At 39.3% G+C, this 26,169-nt stretch overlaps 1 protein-coding gene across 3 annotated transcripts in view; it reads left to right on the top strand.

Moving 5' to 3' along the window:
* The window catches only part of LOC148873553 (uncharacterized), a 57,963-nt gene extending 33,354 nt beyond the window's left edge, over positions 1-24,609 (top strand). For all 3 annotated transcript variants that reach the window (XM_088961878.1, XM_088961879.1, XM_088961880.1), the window contains exon 5: positions 24,314-24,609. In XM_088961878.1, coding sequence (XP_088818004.1) covers positions 24,314-24,404 — 91 coding nt within the window. In that variant the 3' untranslated portion in view covers positions 24,405-24,609. The remainder of the gene's footprint in view (positions 1-24,313) is intronic.
* The last annotated feature ends 1,560 nt before the right edge of the window (positions 24,610-26,169 follow it).

Raw genomic sequence — 26,169 nt, 5'->3', positions numbered from 1 at the left:
GCTTCAATAGGTGGTAAAATGAGAGAAAGTAGTCTAAGATGGTTTGGTCGTGTGCGTAGAACACCATCTACAACACCTATAAGAAGCAATCTATTGAAAGTTGAAGGGGCTAGAAGGGCTAAGGGCATACTGAAAAGGGCATGGGGTGAAGTAGTAAGGAATGATCCCATATGGTTGTGATAAGGCTTAGATGATGATGAGGTTGTTCTTTTTCTATTGTTCTTGGTTGCTGTTCATTCAATTCTTGTTATTTTTTTTTGCGTGTGCGTGTGTGCAATCACCCCCTTGTGAGTCTTCTTATTTGATCTCCCTGATCTAAAATTTTGCCTTCTCTTGAGATCATGTTATTAGATCTGATTTTTTTACTATAAATGGTAACTCATAGGTTTACAATAAACAGTAAATTTCCAATATCTCAAAATAATTACTTTCCTTTTTCATAATTATAAATTATTTCATTCTTAAATTGCCTGAGTTTTAGAGGATTTTTTGGAAACTTTTTTCAGATTTTTTTGATGCATAAGAAAGTATCCTAGAGATTTTACCCAAAAGTTACAAGAAAAATAAGAGATTTGCTTCAATCCCGAACATTGCCATGAGAATTGTTTTCTAGGTGCCATTTGCCATTATTGGGCCACTCGCATATTTCTAAAGAGGTAGTGGGAAGTGACAGGGATTGTGTGTAAAGTAGGGAGCAAACACCAACCTCTTTGCCTTCTCTGTCCTTAATTTTAACTTTTATTGAAGCTATCCTTGCAGTGTTTTGGGGAGTGAGTTCCTAGCCTGTTTCTTGATAATTGGTGGGGATATTCTTTGTGTGAACCAGGTTCAAGAGATCGGCTATCCCAACTGAAGGTTACTTCCATACTCTATGCAGTCGGGGAGGCTCTGAATCTCAAAGACAATCAAATGAAAAGTTTCAGGGTGATACAGAGGAATGGGGAAAAGGGAGCAAGAGAAATGGATTGAAGAAAGGAATGGGGAAAAGAAAGGGAATAAATAAAGAATTGAAAAGGTTGCAATGGGGAATGGTAGAGCAAAATATGGAACGACAGAAAGGTGCAGGGAATAGAACAGGTAAGGGAAAGTGCATTCCAAAACCTAGATGAAAATATTAAGTTGGAATGTTAGGGGATTGGGAGGGAACTTGAAAAGAAGTGTAGTAAAAGAAACTCTCAAATGGGAAAACCCAGACATTATCATTCTCTAGGAGACCAAGAAAGAATTGGTGGACAGGAAGATTTTAATGGCCATTTGGGGAATCAGGGGAAGAAAGTGGGCAGCTTTACCAGCCAATGGATCAGCTGGAGGAATCCTAATAGCCTGGAGAGAAGAGATGGTGTCAGGCATAGAGGTAGATGCTGGAGAATTCTCTATATCTGTTTGGTTCAAGAATTTATCAGACGATTTCAATTGGATTTTGACAGGGGTGTATGGGCCAAACTCCCCTTCCAACAGAGCAAGACTGTGGGATGAGCTAGGCTCCTAGCATGAGGCTGAAGACATCCTCCCTGGGTGCGTGGGAGGCGACTTCAACGTTATTAGGTTCAGCCATGAAAGTTCCAGAAGTAGATGGGTAACAAGAAGCATGAGAGAATTCTCTGATTTTGTTGCCAGACATAACCTGTGTGACCTTCCCCTTCTACATGGAAGATTCACCTGGTCTAATCTTCAGGAAAATTCAATCAGCTGTAGGCTTGATAGATTTCTGGTTATTGCAGATTGGGAGGAGCATTTCCCAAGTTTGTTTCAGGAGATAAAAACCAGATGTATCTCAGACACTGGCCAGTAGGCTCCAAACGGAAGTGCTAAGAAAAGGTAAAACCCCCTTCAGATTGGAGAAAGTATGGACAGAACACAAGGAGTTAAAGTCTAATATGGCCAAATGGTGGGAAGAACGTAAGGTAGAAGGCTGGGATGGGTTTTTCTTTCAACAAAAGTTGAAATATCTAAAAAGAAAGCTGAAATCTTGGGTTAAGGAAGAATTCAAAACTTTCAATGAAGAGAAAATTGCTATGATTCAGGAAATGGAGACACTAGATGAAGAGGAGCAGAATGGGGTGATGGACAGCGAAGGTAGAAGCTGGAGGGACTCTCTATGAAGAGAGTGGGATAAAGTGGTTAGGAGAGAGGAAGTGTACTGGAGGCAGAGGTCTAGAGTAAAGTGGCTGAAGGAAGGGGATAATAACACAAGGTTCTTCCACAATTATGCTTCGGGAAGAAGAAGGAAAAATTACATCTCAAAACTAAAGGTAGACCAAAGAGAAGTGGAGGATCAAGAGGAAATTGCAGATAATTTAATAGTTTATTTCAAGGATCTTTACACCAGGAGCACTAGAAGAAGTTACTTTTTGAGCAATTGGGATGGACCTGTCTTGTCGGAGGAGAAGGAGGCTTGGTTAGAGAGAGATTTTGAAGAGCTGGAGGTCAAAGAAGCTGTTTTCAGCATGGATGGATGAAGGTGGGGCTCCAGGCCCGGACGGATTCCCAAATCTTTTCTAGCAAATTTGTTGGGAAACAATCAAATCAGATCTGCTAGAAGTTTTTAAAGACTTCTTCACCACAGCCATAGTAAATAAAGGTAACAACTCAATGCTCATCATGTTAATCCAAAAGAAGAAAGGTTCCTTGGAAGTCAAAGACTTCAGGCCAATCAGTCTAGTGGGAAGTACTTACAAGGTTCTGGCAAAAGTTTTGGCGGGCAGGATAAGGAAGGTGTTGGGGGATTTAATCTCCAAGAACCAGTACACTTTTGTGAGAGGAAGGCAAATCATAGACAACATTTTGGTGGCAAACGAATGCATTGAAGAAAGAAGACAGTTAGGCAAACCTGGAGTGGTTGTCAAGTTGGATTTGGAAAAAGCGTATGATAAAACTGATTGGGAGTGAGGTGGATAAAAGGTTGCATCAGCTCCGCTTGGTTTTTGATTCTGTTAAACGGAGAGCTTAAAGGCTATTTTCAGGCTAGCTCGGGTCTCCAATAAGGATGCCCCTTATCCCCATTTCTGTTCACTTCACACTGGTGGCTGATGTCCTAAGCTATTTGATTGAGAAGGCGGCTAGTTTCCATCTGTTGAGAGGATTTGAAGTGGGAAGGGAAGCCATTCCAGTGAACCATTTGCTTTTCACTGATGACATACTTTTGTTCTTAGAGGCGGATTTGGAAAGCATCAACAATTTAAAAAGAATAATCAGGTGCTTTGAGATGGTGTCAGGTCTCCAAGTTAATTATTCCAAAAGTAGCCCTTTGGGAATCAATGTCAGTGAGCCTGGTGAACAATCTGAAGGAAACATTAGGTTGCAAGGTGGAAAATTTTCCCACTAAGAATGTGGGAATGCCTTTGGTGGGAAACTCAAGAGCCTCACATTTTTGGGGTCCAGTGATGGAGAAGTGTGAAAAGAGGTTGGCCACATGGAAGAAGAACTATCTATCAAAAGGAGGTAGACTCACTATAATCAAGACCTCCTTAGCTAACTTGCCAGTCTACTATCTTTCAATATTCCAAATTCCAGCAAAGGTTAAAAACAGAATTGAAAAACTTCAGCTGGATTTCTTATGGGATGGAGGTGAGGGCAAGAACCTAGTCAGTTGGGATCAAGTGTGCAAATCCAAGGAGGAAGGGGGTGATGGGCTAGGACACGTGAAAGAAAGGAATGCAGCCCTTTTAGGGAAGTGGCTATGGTGATTCCCATTGGAATCTGATGCTCTCTGGACTTTGGTGATTAGCATCTTGTATGAAAAGAATACCAACGGTTGGGATAGCAAGATTCACTTGAACCGCGTGAGAGCCAACAACCCTTGGAAAGGTATCTTCTCTATCTATGATGTCTTTATCACTTTCGTTAGATACATAGTAGGAAATGGGAAAAAAATAAAATTCTGGATTGATTTATGGTGGGGAGACAGCTTATTAGCCAACTCTTATCATCGAATTTATAACCTCTCTCGAAACCAAGAAGCCACTGTTGCAGCCTGTATCCAAAATTCCCCAACTACCCATAACTGGAACCTAAGTCTCAGAAGGCCATTAAGGGAGGTAGAAATAGCTGAACTAGCAGATCTGCTGCAAAATGTAAGAGAGGCTTATGCTTACCTGTCCCCTTCAAATCTAGACCAAAGAATTTGGAAAATTCATCCAGCCAGAAATTTCTCAACCAAATCTTTTTTCAGGTCCTTGACTTTGGATGACAGCAATTCTAGATTTCCTTATAAAAGGATTTGGCTCCCCACATCCCTTCTAAGGTGTCCTTATGGGAGGCTTGTTTGAAAAAAAAAAAAAATACTTGTGACTTATTACAGAGGAAGAACGAAGGTAGATTGTGCATATCCCCCTATATTTGTATGATGTGCTTTAACAATGGTGAGAGTCGTGAGATTTCTGAGCACCTTCTCCTTCACTGCCCAGAAACAAGGAAAATTTGGTATTTCTTCTCAAACATGGTAGGATATTACTGGGTTTTTCCTGATCACATTGAAGATTTCCTTTGGCAATGGCAAGGAAAAGGCCTTGGAAACAGAGGAAAAGTTTTTTGGCTCTCTATGGTACAAGCAGTGTTTTGGGGGGTGTGGGAGGAGAGAAATAATCGAACATTCAACAATAAGGCTAGAGCTATGGACGAGCTGATATCCCACATACTTCATTTATGCAACTCATGGGTGCCGAATTCAGAGGTATTTCTTTAAATGATTTCCAGAGAAAAACTGTGGAGATCCTTTTTTCTTCTCCTTCCTCTCTAAAAGCAACAAAAAAACCCCCACCCAGGTTTGATAGAGGAGGTAACATTGAACTCTGATGGAAGTTCCCTTGGGAATCCTGGTCTAGCAGGGATTGGAGGAGTTTTTAAGGGAAGGGATGGAAGTCTTCTGTTGACGTTTAGTGGCCCAAAGGGATTGCTGATTTTACAAAGGCTGAAGTTTTAGCAGTGTTAATAAGACTTCGGGTTGCAAGAGAGCTTGGATAATCATCCCTAATCATTAAAGGGGATTCGAGCAATACCATCAGATGGCTGGGAGAGAAAAATGGAGGACCTTGGAGGCTGGCTCATTACTTGGAATGACACGAGATGTACTAGAATATCTGAATACATTCCTGCTCTGGATCCCCAGAGAGTTAAATTCTGTAGCAGACAGCCTGGCCAAAGCCGGACCTCATGGGGATTTCTTATATGGCGATAGAGTTATGCCTGTGTAATGTTTAAGTGTGTTTTAGTGCCTCCATTGTACATTCTCTCATGTACACTTCCTCTTTTAATGAAATCTGTTACCTTTTAGCTCAAAAAAAAATCATTCTTGAATTGCCTGGTTTAGATGATTTTTTTTTGAAAATTAATTAAAGGTTAGTCTCACGGGAGAAGTATTGTATTTCTTGTTTACTTGGGTCATTCTGGAGTGGGCAGTTTTGGATTGTTGAGGTTTCTAGGGTTTTTTTGGTGATAAATTATAATTTATTAAAAGGAGGAAGAAAGATACTAGAAAGGTGACCAGAAGACACCTGGGAGAAGAAAACAACCCCTTTTTCTAGGGCTTCAAGAGTGAGCACCCCCTTTTTCTCTAGTTTTTACAACTGTAGGGGTGATTTCTTGGATCTTGTTTCTAGAAACTGGTCAATGGTGTTTGTTAGTGAAGGGGTATTTCGGTCTTTGTACCTGTTGAGAGTGCTGATGTGTACTATTATGTTAGTTCAAGTGCCGCTTACTTAAATAAGGGCACTTATGTCTTTTCCAATCAATTAATAATATAATAACAGGTCAGGCCGAAACTAGGGTTGATTTTTTTCCTAATTTCGAACCAGACCTTTTCTCTTCTCCTTCCTCTTTCTTCCTTCTTCTTTCCTCTTTCTTCTTGCTGTTTACTTTTACAGCTAACAAACAAAACAGACTTCTAGGGCAGGCCGAACTTTAACAGTGTTGAACTTGATTCTATATTTGGTTATATGGTCTGCTGGTCATCAAAGCTTGATATGAATTTCTCTGGAGTGATTACAAGGACATTCTTAGGATGGGGGAACATAGATTTGGCAATTACAAGACAGGGGAGTGCTTCTGTCATTGTGATTTTTTTTTCTTCCTTCCATTGAAGATCCTTGGTGATGCATGTTGTCAACTTGTTCAAGTATTTCCAGCACCAAGATTCATTGTGCCTTGCACATGTTTGATAAAATTCTTGAAAGGGTATAAGTTTGATGAATGAAAGGGGAACATGTTGTCAACTTGTTCAAGTATTTCCATTTATTAGTTTTTTTTATCTTTCTGTTTTTTCATTTGTTATTGTGGCAGGGGTATTTCTATCATTTTCAGTCTATGGTCTTTATGTAATATGAATATTAGTCTCTATTCAGTTTTGACTTTTGAAATGTTTTAGCCTAGAATGTTGTAGGTTGGGTGTGTTTGCTCTTTTTTGTAGCAGGGTTGGGTACATTCTGTTTAGTTGGCTTGTAAAGTTCTCTCTTTGGAATCTGGTTTTTTTTTTAGAAAAGGTAACTTTCATTTCAAAGCAAAAAGGGGGAGAGCTGGAGAGGGAATTGGAAGCCGATTTCCATTAGGTTTATATGTCAAAAGACTGTTTGGAAGATGCTATGGCCAAACAAGGGGCAAATAGTTTCTAGTAGCTTTGGGTTTATTTATTTGAGCATAAATGTAAATGCAATAGACCGGGATAGGTGCACCTGCTGGCTTAAGTTTGAGAGATGCTTGGCATATTCTATTTGTAAGTTGTTATTTTTTCATTATTAATAAAAAGCTTACCAAGCGAAATGAAAAAAGGGAACATTCCTCTAGGTTGGACATTTGCAATCCTGTCTATGGTGAGTGTTGCACCGATCAATTAAACACTTAAGACCCGAATTTGTGTAATTCAGTGAGTTCTTGCCTGAATTGATGGTAGAATGCCTAGGACTGGAAATCTTGACCCTAACCCATTTGACCCACACAACCCACCCACATTGTAACCCACCCATCTCTTACGTTGGTCAATATGGGTTAAGTGACCCACTGGGGTCAAGAGAAAAGGGTCAGGGTGGGGTTGGGTCAAGCGTACCCATTGGGTTACAACATAATGATTGAATACAAACTAAGGGGAGGGGAAAGGGTTTAGGGTTTCAACTTTTAATATTCGAAGGATGGAAGATGGAGGGAGAGAGAGATGCAGTGGCGCCAGTGACTAGAGAACTGAGGTTTGAATACTTCTATGATGGCTGAGTTTTTCTTCTCCACCATTGACAGAAGGAGTGAGAAGGGAGATGCAATGGTGGCCAGTGATTAACTATGGTTCGAATAGTTTGATGAGGGTTGTGTTTTTCTTCTTTACCATTGACAGAAGGTGAGAGTGAGGAGATGCAGTGGCAGCCAACGATTGACAAACAGAGGTTCTAATAGCTCCACTAGGATTGGATTCTAAGTCTTTCCACCATTGCAAAATAAGGCCAGAGGATTTTTTTTCGTGCCATTGCAATGACAACTGACAACTGAGATTGGATTCTCACCGACTTTCTGGCCTTTCCACCATTACAAAACAAGAGGATATTCTGTTTTTTTACAGTTGAAGGATAGCTAGTGATGGAGGTTCAAGATTTGGTGCGAACCTAGATCTATGTTCTCCCAAGCCTTTCTGATATTGCATCAGATCTCTTTGTTCTTCCCACCATTGTAGAACACAATCTACATTTTCAACATTTTTATAAATTTTGTTGGTTTTTTTTATAATTTCAATTTTTTATTTTCAAATTTTTGCTTTTTTCTTGTATGTTTTTTCTATGTTTTTATACATTTTTATTTTCTCATTTGAGAAATGTTTTTTTTGAAATTTATCATTTTTTTTATTTCCACAAGTTTTGGGTTGAAATATATAATTATTTTGAATTTTTGTCAATTTCGGTATTTTATACAATTTCAACTTTTTAAAACAATATATGTTTTTTTTAGTTTTATCATTTCATTCTTTGTGGTTTTATTAATTATGATAGTTTTCAATATTTTTTTCAATATTTATTTGTTTGGGTAAAATATTCGTGTTTTCTTAATATTTGCCTTAAATTAGCGGGTCATATAGGTGGGTTAGGGTCAAGATGGGTTGTGACCCACTAATACCCAATAAATAGGGTGGCAAATGGGTTAGAGTGTCAATGTGGGTCGGTTGATACTTAACCCTCACCCAACCCACCCATTTTCCACCCTTTGCCCCCCTCTTTCTCTCTCTCTCTCTCTCTCTCTCTCTCACACGCGTGCGCACGCACACACACACACACACACTCACTCGCTCACTCAGACTTCATTTTATGCTCAAAAATATCCCTGTGCAATCTACTAAATGTACTATATTTTGATCAATATTGTTAGACTTGGACTGGACTGAATCATTGAACCATTTGAACTAGGAACCTGCAACAAAAATAGTTTTGGGAAATTTACCGCCCAGCCAGGGGCATAAAAATTTACCTCCAACAACACTGTACTACTTTAGAAATTTCGATTTTTTATACCTTGCAAATTCAAATTTCTGTCAACTCCATTGGCCCACACCCATGTCAGCCCAACGTCCTGTCATCTTATTAAAATACTCGAAATACCCCTGGTACCCAATTGACTATCAGCCCGCCATAGAAAAACCCAGAAATGCCCCACTTTTAGTTTTGGGAAATTTACCGCCCAGCCAGGGGCATAAAAATTTACCTCCAACAGCACTATACTATAGAAATTTTGATTTTTTATACCCTGCAAATTCAAATTTCCGTCAACTCCACTGGCCCACACCCACGTCAGCCCAACGTCCTATCATATTAATAAAATACCCAAAATGCCTCTGGTACCCAATTGACAATCGGTCCATAGAAAAACCCAAAAATGCCCCTCATTTAACATCCCGCTACGGTTAATCTCTCTCCTCCCAACGTCCTTCGTTTGAAGAAGACAGAGTTTCTGCAAATGGAGGGCTGCCAGTGTCACTGGCGTTCGTTTGAAGAACCCAGGAATACACAACATCCCACTGCAGTTAATCTTCTCTCTCCCAATGGCGTTAATCTTCTCTCTCCTCCCAACTTCTTCATTTCTTCTGTTCACCGGTGTTTGTTTGAAGGAAACGAAAATCTACTTTTACTCGCTATTTTCTACTAGTTTTACTCACTATTTTATACGCGACATCTGAAGACCAAACCTTTTCTTTCGAGCAGTGGAAGACAAGGTAAGATTCTAACATTATTTCTTTTCTCGCACTATGTCATTTTTATTTGTAAATCCCACATTTCCCTTCATTTTTTGATCTTTATTTTGATCTTGTTTGAAGCATTCAAACAACCAAGTTGTTCACACAATGTAAGATTCTAACTATCTTTGTTTCTTCCTTCGCTGTCATTCTTTCCATTTTCTCTCTTTTGTTATCTTTATTATTCTATGTAACTGAGCAACGACAAGAATTTTTTCCCCTGTTTTCTAATTTATTAATGAAACTAATATCATTTTTGTTAGGTATCCATTTTCTCTCACCTTTTACATGTTCTTAGATTTTTTTTTTATTTTGTTTTGTTTTGTAGTTTTGAATGGAGGAACCCTTTGAGGTCCAAGTATCCTTGCTTGATATCTTGAGGTGAACAGCAGTTTCTTGCCACCTCCCACCTCCCACCTCCAAGATTTACCATAAATACTTTGGGCAACAAATTTTACGCAGTGGTTACTGTGACTGCGTGGGGTGATGTGAGAAGCTTCTATGGGGACACAACCGATACTCCCGGTGCATCCATTGAAATGGCTACTCGAGTGGCCAGCCAATATCTGCGATCGCGCCGACGGATCAACATAAGGGATGCAAGCTTCGATGCCATGAAAGAGTACCAACGTATTTGCCTTGAACGGGAGGTCGAACTAGAGGACGTGAGGACAACATATCTAGCATCGAGACGTGAGTTTTTGCAATTGCGTGACGAGGTGAAATGCTTGTAGAATATCGGTACATGAATTGATGGAAGCGGTCACCATTAATAAGATCGGACTGTGTCTAAATGACTGGATGTTTATGCCGGATCAAACATTTTGCCTGTAATCTGTTTACGTAAACTTGTTTTTGTAAAAGTACTTTCTTTCATAAACTCCTTTCATAAATCTCCCATGTCCGACATTTACCATATTTTTATCTGATTAGTCTTCATGTGTTATGTTAATACGTTTATCCACTTCCACCATAAATGATTTATCTTCCTAAATACATATATCCATACGTAGGACTTAACAACAAGTCAACAACAACGAAATCAAAATTAGTGTTTGGTGGATTATTTAATGCACATACCGAGATGGATTGACCCAATGTTCATTATAGTGCATGTGTCGGGGGCCTCAGGGACCGGACCACCCGAACCCTGGGCCCATTTGCCTTTGGACATAGGTGGACGCGTACGATAGGTGTGGATGTGTGGTTTAGTATTGTTGTGTTTTTTAGCTTAATGTAGTCCACATTTGGTGGATTATTTCTGCACTTAACGAGATGAAATGACCCAGTGGTCATTATAGTGCTTGTGTCACGGGCCTCGGGCACCTGGCCATCTAAAGCGCGGGCCCATTTGCCTTTGGACGTGGACGAACGCAGCCGATAGGTGTGGATGGGTGGTTTGCAAAGATCAGTACCGTTGTGTGTTTTAACCTAGTGTAGTGCACATTTGGTGAATTATTTTGTGCACACACTGAGATGGAATCAACCAATGGTCATTATAGAGCATGTGTAGGGGGGCCTCAGGGATTGGACCACCTGAACCCCGGGCCCATTTGCCTTTAGACGCGGGCCGACGCGGCCGATAGGTGTGGATGTGTGGTTTGCATGGGATCACTACCGTTGTATGTTTCAACCTAGGGTGGATGCACGTATTGAGATGGAATGAGCCAATGGTCAATATTGTGTCATTCCATTCCAATACCGATTTGTGTTTCATCATAGAGTGGATGCACATATTGGAATGGAATGACCCAATGCAAACCACATGTGTTTCATCAGTCACCCATGACATGAACTGTAATGTCATTTTCTATCCTTCTTACTTTTATTTCAGGACCAGGATTCAGGGAAGAGGATTGGACTTGCTAAGGAGAAGAATGGACTCTACTATCTTGAAGAATCATGCGAATCAAATATTGTCCAGGATAAGTTATCTCTGTCACTCCTTTCATCATCCAACAAAGACACCATTTGGCTTCATCACTTTAGACTAGGACTTCCATCTTTTGGAATTCTGAAAACTATTCCCTCCTTGTTTAAAGGATTGAGTGTTGATTATTTTCATTGTGATCTGTGTGAATTTGCAAAACACAAGCGTGTGCCCTTTCCAATTAGTAACAAGAGAAGTTCAGTCCCATTCTTTTTGATCCATAGTGATATATGGGGCCCTCCACAATTCCAAATGTGTCTGGCTCACGATGGTTTCTCTTTTATTGATGATTGCACTAGGGTCTCTTGGATCTTTCTTCTTAAATCTAAATCAGATGTAAGTAGTGTACTCCCAAATTTCCATAACATGATCCAAAATCAGTTTGGGGTCAAAATCAAAAGATTTAGATCGGATAATGCACGCGATTATTTCAACCAAACTTTATCCCCATATTTTCAAAAAGAAGGGATTATCCATGAATCCTCCTGCATTAATACTCCACAACAAAACGGAGTAGTAGAAAGGAAGAATGGTCATCTACTAGCTGCAACCCGAGCCTTACTTTTCCACCAGCATGTTCCAAAAACCTATTGGGGGGAAGCTGTGCTTACAAACGCATACATTATAAATCGATTACCTTTGAGGGTGTTGGGATTTAAAACACCAATGGAAACACTTTCTCAATTTTATCCCGATCTACGTACAACAAATAATCTCACCCCAAGAATCTTTGGATGCACTGCTTTTGTCCATGTTCATACCGATAATAGAGGGAAATTAGATCCAAGAGCCGTCAAGTGTATTTTTGTGGGTTATTCGTCCACCCAAAAGGGTTATAAGTGTTACCACCCACCTACTAAAAAATTCTTTCTCTATTGATGTCACTTTTGAAGAAAAAACACCATATTTCACTCAACCTTATCTTCAGGGGGAGTCCTTGTCATTCATTGAAGATAAGGACAGAGATTTGTTCCCGCTTGGTCTACCTATAGTTTCTCAACACCCAAACTCAACATCTATACCAGTTCAATATGTATCTGCACCTATCGAACCACCTCAAACCAAACCAACTTCTTCACCCATTCATACCAGACCCATGACAGAGAATGATGAACTTTGTGACTCTATGAGATTGCAGGTATATTCAAGAAGAAGAAACCAGGATCCTAATCTTGTGTAGGTTCAAGATTTAACTCCTAATCCTGAGAATGAGGTAAATACAGTTCCAAAAATTTCTTCTGAATTAACATCTGACCAAGATCTTCCTATTGCCCTTAGGAGAGGCATAAGAGAATGCACTAAACATCCCTTATATCCCTTAGCCAATTTTGTGTCCTTTAAAAAATTCTCACCATCACATAGGAGTTTCCTAGTTAGTCTAAACACCATTCATATTCCTAATACTTTATTTGAGGCATTATCTGATGAGAAATGGAAAGATGCTATGAGAGGAGATGCAGGCTCTAGATAAGAATCAAACATGGGAAATTGTTGACCTACCACAAGGAAAGAAACCCGTGGGCTGCATGTGGGTTTTCATAGTAAAGTACAAGTCAGACGGCTCTTTAGAAAGATACAAGGCAAGACTCGTGGCAAAAGGATATACACACCTATGGTGTTGACTATCAGGAGACATTTGCTCCAGTGGCTAAGATGAATATGGTAAGAATTTTGTTGTCACTAGCAGCTAACTTTGACTGGTACTTGGAGCAATTTGATGTAAAGAATGCTTTTCTTCACGGTAATTTAGAGGAGGAGATATACATGGATATTCCTCCAGGCTTCAAAGGGAATATAAAAGGAAATAAAGTTTGCAGGTTGAAGAAAGCACTATATGGTCTCAAGCAATCAGCTAGGGCGTGGTTTGGAAGATTTACTAAAGTTATGCTTGCCATTGGATACAAACAAAGTCGGGGAGATCATACACTCTTTATAAAGAATTCGGATGCAGGGGGAGTCACGACTCTTCTGGTATATGTCGATGACATAATTGTGACAGGAAATGATGAAAAGGAGAAGGAAGCCTTGAGAAGATGCCTAGTCAGAGAATTCGAAATAAAAGAACTTGGGAGATTGAAGTATTTTCTAGGGATTGAAGTAGCTCATTCTTGAGAAGGCGTCTTTATCTCACAACAGAAATATGTAACAAATCTTTTAAGAGAGACAAGAAAGTTAGCATGCAAACCATCCTCCAGACTGATTGAGCCAAATCACAAATTGGGAGAAGCAAATGAAGATCCAGCCGTGAATAGGGAAATGTACCAAAGATTAATAGGAAAACTTATATATTTTGCCCACACAAGGTCAGACATAGCATATGCCGTGAGCGTGGCTAGCCAGTTTATGCACAACCCGAAAGACGTTCACCTACAGGCGGTCTATAGGATACTACATTACCTAAAGGCTAATCCTAGCAAAGGAATCTTGTTTAAAAGAAACACTGGATTAACCCTAGAGGCATACACCGATGCAGATTATGTAGGCTCTCCCATGGATAGGCGGTCCACTACAGGTTACTGTACGTTCCTTGGAGGAAATCTTGTGACATGGAGGAGTAAGAAGCAGAATGTGGTAGCTAGATCAAGTGCGGAGGCAGAATTCAGGGCAATGACTCTGGGAGTATGTGAATTACTGTGGCTCAAGATAATTTTGGAAGACCTAAAGATCAGATGGGAAGGTCCAATGAGATTATTCTGTGACAACAAGTCAGCTATTAACATTGCTCACAATCCCGTCCAACATGACAGGACAAAGCACATTGAGATAGATAGTTATTTCATAAAGGAAAAGCTGGATAGCGGATTAATTTGCACTCCATACGTCTCAACGAATGGTCAACTGGCAGATGTGCTGACAAAAGGGCTTTGTAGTGTGGCATTCCAAGGACTTATCTCCAAGCTGGGAATGAAAGATGCATATTCACCAGCTTGAGGGGGAGTGTTGGAAAGTATAAGATTGACTCTCTGATTGATTCTCCATAATTTTAGGTCCATCGGTTTAGGAAACTTAATTTCCTAGAATCATGGGATATCATAGAATCCTAGGATATTAATTTGAGAATCCCACTGATATAGAAATTAGTTTTTTAGGAAAAGTTAGTTTCCTATTTTATCACCCTGTAAATTAGCTCTGTAATTCTATATAAAGTTGTGTATATGCTTCTTCCAAGATAATACAATCAATTCATTTTTTCTCTCAAATATTCATAGTAACGATTTATTTGCTCAAAGTTTTTCTCTTATTTCAATTCAGCGCCGTGTTTTCAAGTAATTAATGGCTGATTTGGTATCCGATTGAACGGACGGTTCCATCGTGTCACAAACGTCCCCTTTGATGAGCATTTCTTCACCCCATGCATTCAAGGTGGTGGTTGGCTGACATTTGTTGCCCATCGCCCTCGTGGTCAAACTAGGCTGTCGTCGGTTGCACGCATCTATGACACATTTGATGACCTCCATAAGTGATATCTCAACTTCAATGGGCCTCTTCGCCCTCTAACAGACATGTACAAATAACAATGCTACGTTAACGTATCAGTATGATATTCAGTTCGTTAACGTATCAATAAAAATATATTCGGTTTGGGGTTGTACCATGGAACAAATAGTGTCGACTAAACTTACCAAATTAAAGATTTAAAAATAACCGGTCAGTTAAAGCCAAATATAGTTTTGTAAATATATATAACTACAGTTCTAAACAAAATTATTACAAAAAATCATTCTCCCATATCTTTTTCCCCCACGGGGCCCATCCCTAAACATTGTTTCCGGAGGGCCATACGTTGTTTCCGCTCGACCCACTTGATGCAGCATCATTCTTTAGCCGATCGTGCAATTCATACAACTCGTTCTCCCTCTGCAATGCTTGATATTGGGCCTTGGCTGCCCGAAGTTCCTTCTCTAAATACTGGCTTCGATGATACAACCTTTTACACATTATAGTTTGCATCCTTCACATGGATGCAACAGGTCGTTTTTAAGTGCTGTATGGCACGCGTCGCTGCCATTTGCAGTTATGTCTCTAGCTTTGCCGCAATATCTCCGTAAAATGTCATATTCTCTCCCCACACGTGCACTTGGATTGCCGCTTGAAAGATGTCTTCAAGCGACTGAACAACGAAGTTCGGTCGTGGGAGCCCGCATGCAGTGACAATTTTCTTGAGCATATCGTAATGGGATTCCTCAACTACAATGATATTGCTGTCCATTGAACTAGCTGGGAAAATCTAAACACGGGTTAGATAGAATTATGGTGTGTGTGCGCGTGATGACGTGTCTTCGTAGGGATTTACATATAGAGTAAGCCCAAAAAATCAAGACATGTTAAATTTGGACGTTGGGTTCGGTCAGTGCAAAGCCGTTCAAAAACCCTCAGAGTAGCATATACTCCGGACCATCGGGAACAAATCCACATACATTTAGATTTGTACAATGGGTGTCAAACGGGCTTTGCACTATCTGAACCCTCGAGCTTGTTGAATGTGGGCCGTTTGAGAGAAGACATGTCCACACCGGACATGCAAGAGAGCTATGCATAACTGGTTTGGGATTGCGATAGAAGACATGCAAATACTGAGAGATCAGTCCCATATATATGGTTCAATGAGACAAACATAACACATCCATTGAAGTTGCACATTTTTACCTATGGAGTTGAAATTCTAGCGACATGCGTCAGAAAGTCTTGCAGCACCTTCGCACCGATTGGAAGATATCACAGACAAGGATTGCAACAATCTTACCTCGATGCGTGGCTTGCCGTCCTCTGTATTTCCCCATATATACCAATCTCTATGCTAAAGACAGGGCTACAGTCATGAGTTGTAGCCTTGTGAACTTCTTGTGTTAGGCTGAACGATGAATCATTGAGGTAAGCCTTGTCCTCTCGCAAGGTCCATAGTCTATAGTGAAATCCGGGAGAATCGACCACTCCTTGCCTTCGATAGGATTTATCCTTCGTCCACATTGTCATTAGTACGTGACTAGCCATTGCAATTGACTGTTGGCTGACATTAGAGGTGAATACTGCAAAAGCAATGCTGAAAGACCACTCCCTGTAGAAGATTTGACTGATCCTAGCTCCATTCCACATTTCGAGAAAAGTGTGACAACTCACTGAATTCGAGTGGAGCTACGACTCATTGCAAAATCAAAGAAAAAAGATACAAATCGTTCATCGATGCACCAATAGGTAAGAAGTCATCGCTCGCTTCCTTTTATTTAGTTGTCTTCAATTTTTTGGTATGAAGAACCCATATTCCACATTTACTTGGTTTATCATGCAAAGTTATATTACTTGATTAAATTTGTGACACAATTATGCTGCTCCATGAGACAAAATTGGAATATTTTAATTTGGGTTTCAAGGATCTCAATTTCAGGAAGGAGCATTGGGCGGAGTCTAGAGCTGAATGCAATGGGTACCAATGATCCTTTGCACGAGTTTGGTGAAGGAGCAATGTTTCTCTTTGCACGAGTTGTTTGCATTCTTGTTCTTTGTTCTTTGGGATCTAGTTGTTCTTGTATTTTTTTTGCTTGTGCGTGTACGACTGTGTGCACACTTACAAATTCTGTTTGGAGTGAGGAGCATGTGGGGACATGATTGTTGAACATATTTGGTTTAAATTGTTAAAGCCATGGCCAACTCATGCATCAAGATTGTTCACTGTACTTTAAATTACAAGTGCCATTATTCCATGTGCTGGCTGGTTAAGCTCCATTCCTTCATGCATAGGGAATTGCAAAGAACTGAGTGAGGTGGTGATATCTGTACCGTCCTTTAATAACAAGTGCCATTCTTTTCTAGGGAGACTGTTTTAGGATCACCCATTCTTTGGTGGTGATATTTGTACCCTCCTTCTCAGGGAGTTCAACATTGAATCTGGTGTTCACAAGTGGGGTTGATACTTAGGGAGTTTAACATTGAAGCTGCTGTTCACAGGGATGCCTTATTTAGTGATAGCTCCCTTCCTACTTTATTTCTAGAGAGAATGTTTTAGGATCCACCCATTATTTGTGTGGTGATATTTGTACCCTCCTTCTTAGGGAGTTCAACACTGAAGATGGGGTAGATGCTTGGGTAGTTTAACACTAAAACTAGTGTTCACAGGTGGGGTGGATACTTAGGGAGTTTAACACTGAACCTGCTGGCTACTGTTCATAGTGATAACTCACTTCCTACTTTATCTTTAGGGAGACTGTTTTAGGATCCACCCATTCTTCGGTGGTGATATCTTTAGCTTCCTTCGTAGGGAGTTCAACACTGAAACTGGTGTGGATAATTGGGGAGGTTAACACTGCAGCTGGTGTTCACAGGTGGGGTGGATACTTAGGGAGTTTAACACTGAAGCTGGTGTTCACGAGGATAACTCCCTTCCTAATTTATTTATAGGGAGATTGTTTTATTATGCTCCCATTCTTTGGTTGTGATATCTGTACCCTCCTTAGGAGTTCAACATAGAAGTTGGTGTTCATAGGTAGGGTGGATACTTTGGGAGTTTAACACTGAACCTACTGTTCACAAGGATAACTCCCTTCCGACTTTATTTCTAGGGAGACTGTTTTAGGATCACCCATTCTTTGGTGGTGATATCTGTATCCTCCTTCTCAGGGAGTTCGACATTGAAGCTGGTGTTCACAGGGGGGGTGGATACTTGGGGAGTTTAACACTGAAGTTGTTGTTCACAGGGATGCCTTATTTAGTGATAGCTCCCTTCCTACTTTATTTCTAGAGAGAATGTTTTAGGATCCACCCATTATTTGGGTGGTGATAACTGTACCCTCCTTAAGGAGTTCAACATTGAAGCTGGGGTGGATGCTTGGGTAGTTTAACACTGAAGCTGGTGTTCACAGGTGGGGTGGATACTTAGGGAGTTTAACACTGAACCTGTTGATTGTTGTTCACAGTGATAACTCCCTTCCTACTTTATTTTTAGGGAGATTGTTTTATGATCCACCCAATCTTTGGTGGTGATATCTGTAGCCAAAGGGAGTTCAACATTGAAGCTGGTGTAGATACTTGGGGAGGTTAACACTGTAGCTGTTGTTTACAGGTGGGGTGGATACTTAGGGAGTTTGATATTGAAACTGTAGTTCATGGGGATAATTTCCTTCCTAATTTATTTATGGGTAGATTGTTTTAGGATCGACTCGTTCTTTGGTGGTGATATCTGTACCCTCCTTCTTAGGGAGTTCAGCACAGAAGCTGGTGTTCACAGGTGGGGTGGATACTTAGGGAGTTTTACACTGAACTTGCTGTTCACAAGGATAACTCCCTTCCTACTTTATTTCTAGGGAGACTGTTTTAAGATCATCCATTCTTTGGTGGTGATATTTGTACCCTCCTTCTCAGGGAGTTAAACATTGAAGCTGATATTTACAGGTGGGGTAGATACTTAGGGAGTTTAACACTGAAGCTGCTGCTCTAAATAAGGCGTCCTTGTGAACAGTAGCTTCGGTGTTAAACTCCCCAAGTATTAACCCCACCTGTGAACACTGGCTTCAATGTTGTACTCCCTGAGAAGGAGGGTACAGATATCACCACTAAAGAATGGGTGATCCTAAAATAGTCTCCCCAGAAATAAAGTAGGAAGGGAGTTATCCTTGTGAATAGCAGATTCGGTGTTAAACTCCCTAAGTATCCGCCCCACCTGTGAGCACTAGCTTCTGTGTTGAATTCCTAAGGAGGGTACAGATATCACCACCAAAGAATGGGAGGATACTAAAATAGTCTCCCTATAAATAAATTAGGAAGAGAGTTATCCCTGTGAACAACAACTTTAGTGTTAAACTCTCCAAGTATCCACCCCACCTGTGAACACCAGCTGCAGTGTTAACCTCCCCAATTATCCACACCAGCTTTGGTGTTGAACTCTCTATGAAGGAGGCTACAAATATCACCACCAAAGATTGGGTGGATCATAAAACAGTCTCCCTAAAAATAAAGTAGGAAGGGAGTTATCACTGTGAACAACAACCAACAGGTTCAGTGTTAAACTCCCTAAGTATCCATCCCACCCGTGAACACCAGCTTCAGTGTTAAACTACCCAAGCATCCACCCCAGCTTCAGTGTTGAACTCCTTAAGAAGGAGGGTACAGTTATCACCACCCAAATAATGGGTGGATCCTAAAACATTCTCTCTAGAAATAAAGTAGGAAGGGAGCTATCACTAAAAAAGGCATCCCTGTGAACAACAACTTCAGTGTTAAACTCCCTAAGTATCCACCCCACCTGTGAACAGTAGCTTCAATGTTGAACTCCTTGAGGAGGGTACAAATATCACCACCAAAGAATGGGTGATCCTAAAACAGTCTCCCTAAAAATAATGGCACTTGTTATTAAAGGACGGTACAAATATCAATTAAAGGAGGGTACAAATATCACCACCTCACTCAGTTCTTTGCAATTCCCTATGCATGAAGGAATGGAGCTTAACCTGCCAGCACATGGAATAATGGCACTTGTTATTTAAAGTACAGTAAACAGTCTTGATGCATGAGTTGGCCATGGCTTTGACAATTTAAACCAAATATGTTCAATAATCATGTCCCCACATGCTCCCCACTCCAAACAGAATTTGTAAGTGTGCATACAGTCGTACACGCACAATAAAAAAAATACAAGAACAACTAGATCCCAAAGAACAAGAATGCAAGAAAATCATGCAAAGGGAAACATTGCTCCTTCACCAAACTCGTGCAAAGGGTCATTGGTACCCATTGCATTTAGCTCTAGACTCTGCCCAATGCTCCTTCCCGAAATTGAGATCCTTGAAACCCAAATTAAAATATTCCAATTTTTCTCATGAGCAGCATAACAGTGTGACAAATTTAATCAAGTAATAGAACTTTGCATGATAAACCAAGTAAATGTGGAACCTGGGTTCTTCATACTAAAATACTGAAAACAACTAAAAAAGGAAGCGTGTGGTGATTTCTTACCTATTGGTGCATCGATGAGCGAGTTGTATCTTTTTTCTTTGATTTTGCATTGAGTTGTAGCTCCATCCGATTTCAGTGAGTTGTCACACTTTTATCAAAATGTGGAATGGAGCTAGGATCGGTCAAATCTTCCACAGGGAGTGGTCTTTCGGCATTGCTTTTGCAGTATTCACCTCTAATGTCAGCCAACAGTATTCGATTGCAATGACTAGTCACATTGATGACAGTGTGGACAGAGTTGATCCTATCGAAGGCAGGGAGTGGTCATTTCTCATTGATTTCGTTGTAGACTATGGACCTAGCGAGAGGACAAGGCTTACCTCAATGATTCGCCATTCAGATTGACACAAGGCTACAACTCATGACTGTAGCCCTGTCTTTAGCATAGAAATTAGTATATATGGAGAAATACAGAGGAGGGCGAGCCACTCATCGAGGTAAGCTTGCTGCAATCCTTGTCTGTGATATCTTCCACTCGGTGCAAAGGTACTGCAAGACTTTCTAACGCACGTTGCTAGAATTTCAAATCTAGAGGTAAGAATGTGCAGCTTCAACGGATGTGTTATGTTTCTCTCGTTGAACCATATATATGGGATTGATCTCTCAGTATTTGAATGTCTTTTATCGCAATCCCAAACCGGTTATACATAGCTCTCTTGCATGTCCGATGTGGACATGTCTTCTCTCAAGCGGCCCACATTCAACAAGCTCGGGGGTTCAGACAGTGCAAAGCCCGTTCGACACCCATTGTACAAATCTAAAGGTATGTGCATTTGTTCTCGATGGTCCAGAGTATATGCTACTCGGAGGGTGTTTGAACGGCTTTGCACTGACTAAACGCGACATCCAAATTTAGCACGTCTTGATTTTTTGGGCATACTCTATATGTAAATCCCTACGAAGACACGTCAACATGCGCACACACACATACCGTAATTCTATCTAACCTGTGTTTAGATTTTTCCAGCTAGTTCAATGGACAACGATATCATTGTAGTTGAAGAATCCCATTATGGTATGCTCAAGAAAATTGTCGCTGCATGCAGGCTCCCAAGACAGAACTTCGCTATTTAGTCGCTTGAACACATCTTTCAAGCGGCAGTCCAGGTGCATGTGTGGGGAGAGAATATGACATTTTACGGGGATATTGTGCCAACGCCAGAGCCATCATTGTAAATGGTAGCGATGCGGGCCATGCAACACTTAAAAATGACCCTCTCATCCATGTGAAGGATGCAAATTATGATGAGTGTAAAAGGTTGTAACATTAAGGCTGTATTTAGAGAAGGAACTTCAGGCAGACAAGGCCCAATATCGGGCATTGCAGAGGGAGAACGAAGAGTTGTATGAATTGCGTGATCGGCTAGAGAACGATGCGGCATCAAGTGGGTCGAGCGGAAACAACATATGGCCCACCGGGAACAATGTTTGGGGATGGGCCCGTGGGGGAAATAGATATGGGAGAATGATTTGGTTGTAATAATTTTGTTTAGAGCTGCAGCTATATATATTTACACAACTATATTTGTCTTTAACTGATCAGTTATGCTTAAATCTTTAATTTGGTAAGTTTAGTCGGCACTATTTGTTCCATGGTACAACCCAAAACCGAATATATTTATATTGATATGTTAACAAACTGAATATCATGCGACCTGTGGCAGATGGCGGAGCGGCCCATTGAAGTTGAGATATCACTTATGGAGGTCCTCAAACGCATCACAGACGCGTGCGACCTGTGGCGGCCCAGTTTGACCACGAGGGCGGTGGGCAACAAATGTTAGGGAATCATCGTATTGTACGCATGGGGTGAAGAAATGCTCATCGAAGGGGGCATTTGTGACACGACGGAATTGTCCGTTCGATCGGCTGCCAAATCAGCTATTAATTACCTGAAAACATGGCGCCGAATTGAAATAAGAGACACAGATTTCGAGCAAAAAAACCGTTACAAGCAACATATAAGTGAACCAGAGGCCAAGCTAAATGAAGGATGTTGGGAGGGGACCATTGGGAGAGAGAAGATTAACTGCGGTGGGATGTTATGTGTATTCCTAGGTTGTTCTTCAAACAAACACCAGTGGCAGCCCTCCACTTGCAGTAACTCTGTCGTCTTCTTCAAATGAAGGACGTTGTGAGGAGAGAGATTAACCATGGCGGAATGTTAAATGAGGGGCATTTTTGGGTTTTTCTATGGAGGGCTGATTGTCAATTGGGTACCAGGGGTATTTCGGGTTTTTTAATAATATGAGAGGACATCGGGCTGGCGTGGGTGTGGGTTAGTGGAGTTGACGGAAATTTGAATTTGTAGGGTATAAAAAATCGAAATTTCTAAAATAGTACAGTGCTGTTGGAGGTAAATTTTTATGCTGCTGGTTGGGCGATTAGTTTCCCAGTAGTTTTTTGGTTGCACAGTTCTTAGAAATGTTGACTTAGCCCTACATAACCCTAAATACATGTGTTAACAAGCGTTTTAACATCTAATATTTGTTGTTTTATCCTTATTTTGGTGTAGAATGGCTGAAAAAGATAACCTGGAATCATTTTATTTATTTCTTTTTTTTTTTGGATGATCAAACCAGTCAACTGTTCAACCTGTTACCCAGTGATTAAAACGGATCCATATATGGTCTGTTTCTGATTACACTGGTTTTGATACAATTATCTACATGTAAATAGTGGATAAATGAAAGAAAGAAAAAGCAGATTTTGTAAATGTGTTTTTACTGGAAAACATTTTTTATGGCACCTTTAGAATTGAAATACTTGTTTTTTCCAATTCAAGAAGAAATATGCATATACATACAAAGATATGGAGTTGGTTACATGAATCGTGTTTCACTTCACCATTCCTTTCCATTTATTGTTATATACTCATATCCATTGTTAACTTATTGACACTTAAATTTTTTTTTACTACTACCCATGTTCTTTTTTATCTACCCCTAGCCCTTCTAGCCCCTTCAACTTGCAACAGATCACTTCTTATGGGTGCCGCTGATGGTCTTCTATGCATGTGACTAAACCATAACCCAATAATGCAACAGAAACTATAAAGAAATAGAAGCAACAACTCTACAAAATTGAACATAAAATATAAGGCTCTCAATAGAAACTTAGAAGATATTAACATACACCAGCATCTTATATTTTATTAGAACAAAGATATTTTTAATCTTAACATCCAAATAATGAAGAGCCAAGCCTTACTTACTATGACCCTAACAATATCTTATGAATGTTGCACCTCGCCAGTTTTATTAAGTTAGCTAGATTGAAGTTGAGGATTCACAGAATTTGATGTCCACATTTTGCTTCTTTATATCAATTGCTCTAGTTATCAGGTGCAACTTCTCTAGACCCTCCATCTCTATAAGCACTACTTATTTCACTTGGTCTAAGATAACTTCTCCTTACAGATTTGTAGATCTAGGTATAATTGTATACTGTTATGTTTATCTCTTATGTGCTTGACCAATACGATGGGATGCATTAAGCCAAGCACTTTAACCATTTAGGACTGTAACATACCACTATGCTTCCGCAGCAGCCGATGTTTCTACTGCTTCACTCTAGGCAGCTCTCACTCTAGTGGTAGGTAGCCCTTTCCATGATAGTTCACACTTTGGCAGCAGGTAGCCCTTTCCCTTTGGTGGCTTTCACTTTGCTCCAGGTAGCCCAATCTGTGATGGCTTTCACTCTACTCTAGGTAACCCTTTCCATGACAATTTTCATTCTACTCTACGAAGCCCTTTTCTCAGGTAGCCCTCTCCGTGATTCAAACTTGAGACATGATGTGGCTCTAATACCAAATGTTATGTGCTTGATCAATAGACATCAAGACAAGCACTGTAACCATTTAGGACTGTAACATTATCCTTGGTGATTGAGTTAACCTTGTTAAGAGGCCTTGGCATTTGGTCATCCTCTTTTTGGAAATTTAAGGTTATTGCATTTGTCTCTTATGAATTCTTTTTGGTCATTGATCTGAAAAGAAAATTGAAAAACAAGTAAAGAGAAACATTTTCATCAAATATTTCTTGTTTGTTATCTGTTTAGTACTCTACAGACATTCACAGGAAAATGCAAATTGTGTTCATATTGTTGAGATAAGAGAAATATCTTTGTTTATTATTAAGGTTTGCTAGTTTGTTTACTTTGATATGGTACAAACATTCACAATAAAATGCTACAAGTTTTCAATGAATGCGTTGGTAAATATCTTTCTTTTTCCCCCTGTGCAGTTTCTTGTTCTCAGTTGGACTCTTGTACGAGATTAACAAACTCTCTGGGATGATGCTTTCAAAAAATGAGGTCAAAATGAAAAGGCATTAAGTAAAATAAAAAAAATACTGTGTTCAAATTCAAACTTTTTTATGTGAGCTTTTTCCCTTTTAGGTTTTTAGAGAGTGATTGTCAAGAGTTGAATCTTTTAGTTTCTTGCCAATTATCATTATGAAGAGTTGAAAGTTTTGGTATATATATATTTTTTAATTTACACTGCTACTATAAATATAGGGCCCACTACAATATTATTTGATATCATGTCTGGCAAGCACGAGGACGTGGTTGAGTGTGAAAGTGGTCACTTTGTGTAAAAAAAACCAAATGCTAGGAGTTAGACCGTACCCATTCCAAAGACCCCACATACTTAGGACCAAATATTGAGTAATGGCCTTTATTACTATAAACTTCATCAGTTGAAAGACTGCATGAATATGGGCAGTGATTTAAGCACACAGGCGAGGCAAATTCCCCAAAATGCGTCACTCAGGTCCTGGGCGCATCCCTTTCAATTAAAATTTTGCGCTTTTTTTCTTTTTGAGTCTAACGGTTGAGCCGAGCGAGTGAATGGTAGTCATTCATTCATTGCAATAAAATATATTCGTAAAAGGCAGTGAAAGTTTTGAAATCATTATTTTTTATGTGAGAAATAAGAATTTCAGACTTTAATATAGATTTGTTCGGGCTTTACTTAAGGGGCGTGGTACAATGGCGACTCAAAATCAAGAATGTAATATATTTTACATCACATTAGCTATTTGAAATAATGTAATTAAGGAAAAAAAAAAGATTGTGGGTTTTACATGCTTGAAAATGTTTTATATGTTTGCTTTTATTTTTAATGTTTTATTTGATTACGCTTTACATGTTATGTTTATGTATTTTAATTTTAGATAGTAGGTTCTGTAAAACATTTATTGTAAAATTTAAGTTTATATTTTTTATTAACATTACGTTTAATGTTTTTTGAAAGTTTTGCACTTTTTAAAAAAATTGGCATTTTTTTTGAATTTTTTGACTTTTTCATATTTATTTATTTATTTATTATTATTTTTTTTTGTAATTTTGCACCTTGCTTAAAAAGGCACGTGACTCAGCTTGCACCTTGCACCTTAGGCGCAAATTGGCCCTTTTAGAGCACCTTAGGCGCTTTTAAACTAGTTGAATCTCTTTTTCTTTTTACATTTGTTTATTTAATATGGTAGTGTGGTAGCAATGCGATGTTCAAGATTGCTGTTGAGGTCTTTTGTACCTGGTTACGTGCTGATAGTTACCAACTAATGGTGGCTTTGTTAGTTATCGCTGACTTGTTTGTAACAGAGACTTGGATCAAATCCCATTACCACCAGGGTTTCGCAGGGACGGGGGAGTTGGTTAGTTAATTTTGAAATAATCATTGTAATTTATTTAGTAATTCCTACTTATTAATTATTTAATTTTTTAGTTAATAATTATTTGATTATTTAATTAGATGGGCTACTAAGTCTTTTAGTTTAATTATCCAATTTAATATGATTGACTTAGATAGTTAAATAATATTTTTTAATTATGTAATGAGATAATTAATTTTTAACTAATTATATTATTTAATTATTTTTTATGATTATGTGATTAATTAAATATTATTATTAAATGAATTAAATATTGATTAAAATAATATATAATCATCATTAAATTATTTATAGAATAATACTTAATAATAACTAAGTAATTTAAATAGTGAATATTTTTTTGGAATAATATCAATTGAAATTAATTAACAATTATTAAGTACTTAATGAATATTATTTAGTTAATATTAGTGATTAATATTCAT

Source organism: Nelumbo lutea, chromosome 1 (genome assembly GCF_056320005.1).
Source record: "Nelumbo lutea isolate HS-2025 chromosome 1, American lotus-T2T, whole genome shotgun sequence".
Classification (NCBI taxonomy): domain Eukaryota; kingdom Viridiplantae; phylum Streptophyta; class Magnoliopsida; order Proteales; family Nelumbonaceae; genus Nelumbo; species Nelumbo lutea.
Note: the sequence above shows the minus strand (reverse complement) of the source record. Positions and strands in the feature narration are given on the sequence as shown.